A 10,534-nucleotide genomic window follows, 5' to 3' on the forward strand; every position below is an offset into this window, starting at 1 on the left:
GGGTGCCTCCACGCAGAGGGCCTCCTCCCAGCCCGCTGCTCCCCGGGGCCGAGGTTGGATTTCCCCGGTGAGGGCCGTGCAGGAGATGCTCAGGGTGCAGCCGGAGGCTGGGCAGCCCTTACTCACACTTGGAGACGGCAAGAGCAAACGCATCGTCCGCACTGGTTGGAGCCTGGTTAGGTATCACCGAAACTCTGACCCTGCTGCCCGGCAGAAGCAGCAGGCTGTTCATCCAGGCACATCCCCGCACCTATTCCCAAGACTCTTTTGCAGAGGAGTGACCCTGCTCATCTCTCTCAGCCCTTTCCCAGATGGACACCGAACTCTCACTGCAGCCAGCGACCCCCGAAATCCCACAAAGAGGGTCTCCATAGCCTACAGCATCCTTTTTTTCCTCCATCCTTTAGGGAATTGATGGCTTAATCCAAACTCCTCCACATTCAGATGGACGCAGCCTGGATGAAACGATCCACCTGCAAGATTAGATAAGGGAGTGCCTGCACCATCTCTCCTCAGGCTGCGGACAAGGCAAGAGAAATCAGAGACCAACGGGGGAAAATAAAACAAAGAGCTCCCTCGGATAGCTGGGATCATCACCAGGCTAGTTAGTGCGTGCTGACAGCAAGGGCTGGCCAAGCTGCCAAGAGGGCAAAAGGGACGGCGAGACAGCTAAAAGAGACCAGGACTGTCTCATTCTAACAGCAAAAATAAAATCTGGAAGTCCCAGAGAGGAAAAAAAAAAAGCCAGTACCCTGTCCCCAGGCAGTCAGCACATGGTTTTCCACAATAAGATGAAATTTTCCCTCCCCACAGACTATTTTGAAGTTGCAGCCAGGTTTGCTAAAAAGGTGGCCAAGTTTCGGCTTCTGCAGACAGCAGTGGTGGCATGGCCGAGACGGGGCTGGGAACGACTCCGGAATCAGGAGCGCTCCCACCACAGCAGATTATCCAGCCGCCCCCCACTGAGAAGCATCTCTTCCCCTCGCCGTTGGCGGCAGGTGCAGACTACACACACACGGCAGTTCAAAAAAAAAAGGGGCTGGAAACACCATCACTTGCTCAAAAATTCCTTTGTGTTGAAATCCTAAAATGCAGAGGGATTTGTGGGGAGAAAAACAAAAAAACACATTGGGCATCACTGTGGATCTAGAGGTTGAGGGTGCTGGTAAAGATGCAAGAGACAGACCACGACAGAGTAAACGCTGGGGCTTCACATCACCCCAAAAAGCAAAATGTTTTGTACAATTCACCCCTGTCCTTCCCACAAAGAGCGATGCTCCTGCAGGTTGTCCTCAAGGAAGAGAGGGAGAGAGAGAGAATTTAACAACTTCATAGGGAAAAATCAGTCCAGACACTGGTTTGGTGAGAAAGACGACTGTATTTCTGCTCTTACTGTGGTGTCACATACAAGTTATAGTGTGGTTTAGTACAGGGAGACACTGGGATACACACAAATGAACCCCACTGTGAATTACATCATCCCACCGCAGGACCAAATCTTACACCAAGCGTGCAAACGAAGCATAAACAATGTAAAAATATATTATATATTTACATACACAATCTTTTAAAAAGCTGAGATGCAAGTATAAATTCCAGAGCTAAAACATGTCAGGGAGAAAAGAGGGGTTAGATTCAGTGAGCTGTCTGTAGGCAAATTTACAGTCACAAAAATAAACTTTAAAAAAACTCCAGGGGAAGTTGATAGGACTTTTGGACACATGCCCAAGAACAGAGCCCCTGATGCACTGCTACGAGATGCCAGTGGCGTACAGACAGAAGGGCTCAGTAATTTAGTGACAGGCAGGGCCAATGTTTTGCTGTAAGGCAGCAGCAGAGCTCCACCAGCCTGAACAGCCTTGGGATTTCTGCGTCCCGAGCACACCGCGATCCGGTTATCGGCGCTGGGGCTTGCACCGGCACAGCAAACGTGTGGGCAGCGTTGTGTTGGGGAAATGTAAGACAAGAGATGGCTCACTGGCATGACCGATGCTAAAACCGCTTGCAAACTCCGCTGTGGGTGCCACGGCTTTGGGCAGAGAAGTGAGATGAGCTGTTCCATCCCCTGCCAGGCATGCTGGCAGCCTGACGTCAGCAGTATGGGAGATTTTAGTATTTAAAAGCCTGAGTATTAATCTCAGTAAGCGTACTTCACATTCCCAGCCTTTGTCTGGGTTTAGTGACTCCAGCAGGTCCCGTGGCAAAAAGCTGGCTAAAACCTCGGTTTACCCATTGACCCAAAGATGTTCCTCGATCTACTTAAGTCACCTGAGGATCTTCCTACCCAAGGAACAGGAGAATCCTACCAACAGGCATTGTCAACCACTTCCAAGATCCCTTCACCAGCTCGAATGAATTGCTGTGTGCTCGAACCACTTATCTTCCAAAGCAAAACACAGACCAACGAAGGTGTGGAGGGAGCCTTTGAGTGTGGAGAGGGATTCAAACCCAGGTAAGTCAGAGCAGATGGCTAGGATAAGAGAACGGAAAGGACAGGCTACAATTCTCCCCAGCAGACAGCTGCACAAAACCAGACTGGGAGTTTTGTGTGGCGTGAGAGAAAGCTGGGCTAACAGAGCATGTAGGACCTTCCACTCACACCTCGCATGGTCACAAAACCCTGAGCGGGTCCCATCACTCACCCTCTGCCACCGATCGCCAAAAAGGCACTTCAGGGAAGGCTCCAGCAGCGCCTGGAGAGGTGGCAGGACAACTGTGTCTGGGGGACTCCTTCCAACACCTGCCTTGTTCACCTTCCATCGGTCTGCAAGGGAAGGGGGCTTCTCCTGCCTCTCTTCTCACCCACCTACAGAATTATCACGGAAGTTGCCATTTCCAGTTTGTAGCAGCCAGCACCATCTGCCCGACAGAGCAAAACAGAGGCCTGGATTCTGCCAGAGCAGCAACCCAAAACCTTCAGCTGGTCTCAAGTACATGCAGTTAACAAGGCAAGATGTAAATGCTTGAAGGTTTCAAGCTTCTCAGGGTAGCTGCTGGCAGGGAACAAAACACAGGGATTAAAGAGGTCACTAAATCCACTCAGGTTTTAGGTTTGTCAGAGTAGTGCCATGCATGGCTGAAATGCCGAGGGAAGGCTTTGCTGCCACCACGCAAAAGACAGGCCAGTCAAGCCCAGCTGTTTCCAGCACACCGGCCCACGAGCATAGCCCTGTCCCCTCTTAACTCACTGCCCCAGAGCCCAGCAATTTATCTATGGTTGCATTATGCCGGCAACACTCGTTACAGAGCACTGCTGGAAGCTGACTCTGGATACTATTCTTATTTTTGAGTACCATCTCCTCCCCTCTCTCATCCTGCTGACTGTTACAGGGAAGCTGAGCAAAGAAAAGGAAACATAGTACTGCCTACAAAAAGATCTTTTTTTTTTTTTTTAAGAAGAATCAAAGAATCGTACTCATATTTCTCCAGAGGTTCAGGTAGGCAAGCCTTTGCCCAGCGCATCTTTTACCCAAACACCCGATTCGACATGCTACAAATCCGAGCGTTAAATATGGTATTAAGTTCCTTTTTAAAACGATCCTGGAGAGCAGCCAGAAACAGCATTCTCCACCTCTGACAGAGCCTTGAGATGACTAGTGCTTCTCTGCTGCTGGCCCGTCCCTTCGGGCTCATCCAGACCACAGAAGAGAGCTGACCTTGTGTGCAACGTGTGAAAAAGAAACCACTGGAAGATGCGGCATAGTGGCTGAAGGTACGTAGGGACTTCTGCCGCAAAGAAAGGCTCATCTCTCCCTTTCTCTTTGAGGAGCAGAGCAGTGCAAAAGGAGCTGACTTTCACACAGCAGGGTTCTTTGCTACACACGTCTGGGGCACCCACCTGAATCAAGCTGGGGATGCGCTCACGAGCACAAGATGTCGGGGTGCTGCATCCATGAGGTAAGAACCTACAGCTCCTGGAGGGCCCAGGACTTCCTCCCCACTTGAAAGCTCCCCTGGACTTTGGAGCAACACAAAGAGTGGATCTAGGCCTGCTGTGTGTAAGTGCTTGGAGTTCTTTCACCTCACTACCAGACACAGGGACTCCCAGGGAAGTTACAGAAAGACTAGATTGACATCATTAGCCAAACTTTAAATGGTTGAGTAAAAGCAATTAGGAAAAACCCCTACTGCAGACAGACAAACCAAGCAGCACTGGGTGGGTTCCTTCTCGGTCTCTCGTACACCTCTCGCATTTACCGTGCCTTTGGGGGGCAATACAAACATCCAGCACCTTCAGACAGGATTGAAGTCCGAGCGTTAGAAGTCACTGAGGATACTGATGTCTGCAAACTCATTCCTGTACCGGTAAGCGTACAAACTGAGCAGGAAGGCCCATTTCAAGGAGATGAAACTCCAGACGCACGACAGGTAGTAGCTTCTGGGATCAGTCAGGGCTAGGAGAGACAAGGAAACAGATACATTTAAAAAGCCCATTTATCCCTCATGCAGTCTGGCCAGGAAGAACCCAACTCAGCCCCCCAGTTCCTGGGACCGATTCAGCTTGCATCTAAGGATCCTGTTCTGCGAGCAAGGCTTAATCAGTGCCTTATTCAGAGAATCACAGAATCGTTTACGTTGGAAAAGACCTTTAAGATGAGAGTCCAAGCGTTAACCTAGCACGGCCAAGCCCACCACTAAACCCTGTCCCTAAGCACCATGTCTACACGTCTTTTAAATCGCTCCAGGGATGGCGCCTCCCCCACTTCCCTGGGCAGCCTGTTCCAGTGCTTGACAACCCTTTTGGGGAAGAAATTTTTCCTAAAATCCAATCTAAACCTCCCCAGCTCTCTTGACTCCGATTGTAAAATTTCCTCAGCTCTGCCACAGGAGAGTACCCTGGTCACAGTCTGAGAAGAGCATTATTATCTCCAGAGGCAGATCCTAAGAGCTGTAAGGTCACCCCCTCAGCCACCACAACCCCTCCTTGCTTAGGGCCCAGAGGATGGAGTTTGTGTGAATTCCCGGATGGCAGAAACACGTGGCTCAAGAAAACCACCTCAACCTGCAGTTTCTCTCACCCTGCCTTACTACTACTCCCTTCTCCCCCACCATGGCACATCTTGGGGAAAACAGGAAATAAAATATATGCTCCTTCTAAAAAAGCTTTTACCAATCGTTGTGACCCCCATTTAATATGTAATACTGGTGTACTTCAACCTGCACTGCAGGTCTTCAATACAGAGCTGTGATAACGACACATCAGCGAATGACATGAACGGCCTCTTTTTGGAGAATCTTTGCAAATCAACACATTTCTTCTTTATCTATTATAAAACTGCCTCTACTTAGGGATTACTTTGAAGTCAAGTGGGTACAGTTCTGCTTTCTGAGTATGTGTCAGCGGTCTTTGTATTTATTTTCAATGTTTAGGGTTTTTTGTTCTAGAGACGTCAACAGTTTTGAAACACACTTACATAACATAATGCATAAACCAATTCCACCTCTAAGTACAAGCTGCTTAGTCATTACTAAAAAATAGAGATAGATAATTTTTTTGAAGAATACACAAAACAATACTTACTCAGTAAACCCCACTCATTAAATGTACCAGTCCTAAACTTTCCATACATAATCTAAGCAGGTGTTCTACTTTCCCCCAAAATACCTCCATTTCCCTAATTAAAAAAAAAAAAAAATTCCCCAAAACAGTTTTTCCTCATGTCTCCAAGAAAGGAGGTGATGAAAAATATTTGCTTTTCTTTTTACATTTGTATTTCTAATGATCGCGTACGAGTATTTTCAAACTCTTCCGCTAGGCTGAAGCACTCCAGTCTCCATGGGGAGCGTATTTGGGATAAGCCAAGGGCTTTCGGTGGGTTATGACCCCCACACAGCGTGCCCACCACCATGAGTGCAACAACAACAGGACTCCTAGTGGTTATCAGCCCAAATGCAGCAAGCAACAAACACAGACAACTTCTAAAAAAAACAAACCCCAAACTTTCTCTCTTTGGTCTATTGCCAAGCAAATACTGGGAGTAATTACGTGAACCCTCCTCAGACAATGTTAAATATTTTATAGCAACACAGCTTTATACGCTGACTAAGTGTAGAAGGCATTTTCACCCTGCTGACTCGTGTTTGGATTTCAATATCCTCACCCACCTGCTTTACGAGTGCTGAGGAGACAACATTTAAGAGCACTCCCTCTATTTGTCATAGAAATAAGTAAATTCCAGCTCCTATAGGAAACAATGCTGGAAAACATGGACTGCCTGCCAGCAGTCCTATAGATCAGGCCTATCGAGGCAGCTGCCAACTATCAGAAGATGCTCTATGGGAGTGGCACTCCTTGGGCAGCAGAATTACTCGTGTCATCAAGACATCACAGCAGAAAAATGAAATGCAATGGCGTTCTTGCAGCCCCTCCCCAAAAGTCTCCCAACACCTCTCAGAAGAGATGGCAGGAGCACCCCCAGATTCACACCCCAGCGCTGCTTTGCAGGCTCTTCTGTTCCTTCAACTCCAATCCCATCGCTAGTCATTTCTCCCAGTTGCCTACTGCAACAGAGTACTTACACTGGTGCTTGGTGATGGCCAGAACAAGGAACGTGCAGAATCCCACCACTGAGAGAGCTGAGAAGAGGATCCCGATGAAGAGGAAGAACCTCAGCCCTTTTAACCAGGTCCTCCAGTAATCCTGCACATACATCACATGCGTGATTAGGGCCCAGAGCGCCAGAACACCTGCTCGATTAGACAGCAAGGGGAATCAGTACCATGCATCACACTGCAACACAGAAAGGTGTCTAATAAATATACATCTCATTAAACCCCACACGAAACGCCAAGGAACACTAACGATTTGTGGCCATGTGTCCCCCCCCAAAGAGAGGGGAAATACCAGAATAACTGGGGGCCTGCGCAAGCGTCACTCTCCACAACCACCCCAGACCCCCTGCTCTTGCACAGGCTTCAACATACAGCCCTTGATTACAGGCTGGCACAGAAAGGACTTCATTCATTGAATGTATTCCCCTAAATAACTTCTTCGTTTTCCTGTTCGATAGATCCATTTAATGTATACTCAGTGCAGATTTATTTAGTTCTCCATACAGCTTTCATGACATTACACGTAGCAAGCCAAGCACTTGGCAAGAATTAGTGCCCCTTCTCATAAAGGCCAGGCAGCCCCTTTTACATATGGAGACGATGATGAAGAGCACCGCTACACACCCGCTGATTTTAGACACCTAAATCAAGATGTACAGGACCTGTTCAGTACTCAGCGTTTCGCATCACGTCTTTTAGCTCCACCATTATCTCCAGTTGCATTTATAAAAGAGTGCATTTATAAAAATCCCCTCCAAACACTTCAAGTGTAGAAGTTCAGCTCCCAGACGATCCATACGTAAAATTCCCACTTATGGCAAAGCACGCTCACCAAGTGTTTAAGGTGGCCTAAATCTAGCTCTGTACTTTTGAGTTTGGCCCAAAACATCTGAATTACATAACCAGACAAATATCCGAGCACAGTATATATACACGTAACTGAGTACAGGTTATACATATTTAAGAGCAGCCAAATTCACCATGCCTTTAATAGGAACAGCAAAAGGCATTTCCCTAAGCGTAGGTGGCTAATCCATAACCAAACTTCAACTCTCTTGTCAAAAGGCAGGAAACAGGAGGAAAAATGGGATGAAAGCATCCAAATAAGAGGGGTAAACAGCTTCTGATACAGGGAAAAAACAATGCATCCTTCCCTACTCTTGTTCTAAAAACTGTTACCTTTTCACCACGCTTCAGAAAAAAATTAGAAGAGACGCTCAATGTAAGAACTGTCCGTTCACACGCTTGAAGCTTGCCAATGTTTTTATAACCTGCCAGAACAAGGCTGCCTGTCATTCCCCATTACACGATCCCAACTACAAGATACATCACCAACTCCAATTATAGCAAGCCGTTCCTCTGTTTAAGTCGCAGCGCTGAAGAGTACGACTAAATCCCCTTAAGCCGCTAACTCAACCTATAGTCAGAGCCTCTTTACAGACTTAAAACATTTGACTCATTTTGGCAAAGACCTCTGCGGCACTTCTGAAATTTGAACCTCCAGCGGTGCAACTAACTGGCTTGTATTTCTCCTTCGTTGCCACCTCCTTTCCAGATTTTATTTTAAGGGCGGCAGGGGGGGGAAAAAAAAATAATTAAAAAAAAAAATTACACCACTGCTAAAATACCAAGCTGCTTTATATGGTATCCTGCAATAACATAGACCTCCCTCTGCGGCTACTTCTCAACATCAAAGGAAGGGAAAACCAGCCTTGCCCACTACAAGATAAACATTTTAATACTAAGGACAGCCACAATTCTTGCCAGAGCTCATTTGTTCCTGGATACGGTCGTTATACACAAAGCTTCCCAAGGCTTAAAAGAACGCGTTACTGCACAGAGGAAAACAACTGCGTCAAAACCGATAGATGAGCACAGTTGAGAGTTGCCCTACAAACCTTTGCCTCTTCAATGTCTTGGGATGGAGCAAAGCAAGTTAAAATACCCTCAACAGTGGCCCACAAAAGAGATGGGTGGAAAAAGGACAACCTTAAAAAAAACCCACACCAAAAACACACATAAAAGTGAAAGCAAAAAAGCAAAAGCACTCAGCGTGAACTAAAAACCCAAGGGTAAAGTGCTGATAGCCAGGAGAGATGGAGCTCACAGACTTTTTATCACAGCAAACAGGAATGGCAGAATCAGTCCATTACTTCGTCTGGTCGGACCCGCTGTACCTAAGCAGTATCTAAATATGTTTTCTGGCTCCAGGCAGTCAGGATTTTAACTCAGGACTCTTGTCAAGGCAGCTACAGATACCGCTTTTCCATGACTGATTCCACACAGGCTATCACTGCGCGCGCGTGTTAGAGATCACAAAGCTGGCGGAAGGTATTTCGGAGCTCTGCAGATGCAGAAGACTGTAACTGCGTTGCCAATGCTTTTCAAAAAGCCTGCCGTGGGATTTGGTGGAAAAGTCTATCACTCGGCTTGCTAAATCACCACTTCCTTGACTTCGTATTACCTTTAAGCTTGTGCTCTAGCAAATTCAACCCACATTTTTTAAAAAAAATGGGGAACTTGGGTTTTTCAGTCAGCAAAACAAGCTGCTTCCCCCCGATCCCCAGGCACTTTCAGATGACTTAGCACAATTTATCTGAACTGCTGAGTCAAGTTCCCAGTGTTTCCATGCCAAAAGTGCTGCTGATGCTCTGAAAGCCCTCCGTGCGCTGTCACTTGATCTTCCCCCCACTGCCAGGCCTGACCCTGCACCTTCCCCTGACCCTAAAGCCTGACACAGCACTTGAAAGGAAGCTGTTTGGCCAACTGTTGTGTTCGGTTAATTCTTAACATCTAGAATATCTGCCTCGTACATGACTAAGCAAAAAAAAAAAAAGCCTCATGACAGCTTCACCACATGCTAAAGGACCGAGTCTGGTCACACGGTTATTAAAGACGTGGTATCCTTTCACAGGCAGCTCAGCCAACATCATGTTCGTTACCGCATGAAATAGAGGGGAAAGGAGTCTGCTCCAGCTCCAGCCGCGTGTCTGCCTCCTCTCCCTTACACCTCTACACCACTCAGAACCGTCGGTGAGGCTATCCAGCTTGCAGAGCAGTCGATTTTATTTTTTTTTTCTCCTAAACCAGCAGAAAAGCATTCCAACAAATTAAATCAGCTCACAACACCGTCTGAAAAACATCAGCACTGGCATAAGAAACATTGGTGGCATGCATTCAAGGACAGGTAGGAGAAATTGCTTAATTTGCTCATCCTGAGCTTGTGAGATCATACTCGGGCGGGCACCCGAACTCCACCAGCGCCGCTTGGAACTAGGGAACAGCCATAAAAGAAAGCAAAATCACCATCCAGATGTTGACAAACACATGTGAATAGAAGGTGCATCCCAAGTGGGATGAAGCGAGGTAACAGCAGGGCATGGCAAATCAAACTCAGAGTCCGAATACACAAGGAAAACAAATAATTATTGCAGGTAATCAATTTAAGCAGAGTGTGTCGCTAAATATAGTTATCACTAACCAAACGCTTAAATACATGAAAACAGGTACCTTTGCTAAAAAGCCTTCTTTAAGCTAACTGCCAATCCACATATGGCATTCAACAGGAAAAAAAAGCCACACTATTTCTAACAAACCGCAGAGGAAGAGTGTCCATGAATGCTGGAATGGAGCGTTTGATTCATGTTGAATTCAACTGAAACCGGGTTCAGGAAAAGGAAAACCACCTCCTATTCACCAATATACATGAGCTAAGTGGTGAGAAGAACAAATTAGTTGTGCTGACTTACAGAAAAAGCTTTCATTATCACAGAGAAACTAAAATCATACTAGCATTTTTAATTAACGTGAAATCTCTCACTTCGTAGACCTTGAGAGCAAAAGGTTTGCAGGTTTAACACAAACCCGTTAGCTATGCGTAGGTAACAGAAGAACAGCTCATTCAGCTGTACAACTTCAGAAAACAGGTTTTGAAACAGTTTTTGCTGGAATAGGAAATAAAAGCTATGTCCCATTTAAAGCT

The 10,534-nt window shown here is 46.7% G+C and overlaps 1 protein-coding gene across 1 annotated transcript; it reads right to left on the reverse strand.

Moving 5' to 3' along the window:
* Positions 1 to 3,979: 3,979 nt before the first annotated feature.
* SLC48A1 (solute carrier family 48 (heme transporter), member 1) lies at positions 3,980 to 6,687 on the reverse strand (the record flags this gene model as incomplete). The annotated part of the gene is made up of 2 exons (XM_009710364.1): positions 3,980 to 4,394; positions 6,520 to 6,687. Coding segments are annotated over 2 exons (305 nt in total), but the record flags the coding sequence as incomplete, so codon positions are not given.
* Between the last annotated feature and the right edge of the window lie 3,847 nt (positions 6,688 to 10,534).

This window comes from Cariama cristata, unplaced genomic scaffold (genome assembly GCF_000690535.1).
Source record: "Cariama cristata isolate BGI_N322 unplaced genomic scaffold, ASM69053v1 scaffold17951, whole genome shotgun sequence".
Taxonomy (NCBI): Eukaryota; Metazoa; Chordata; class Aves; order Cariamiformes; family Cariamidae; genus Cariama; species Cariama cristata.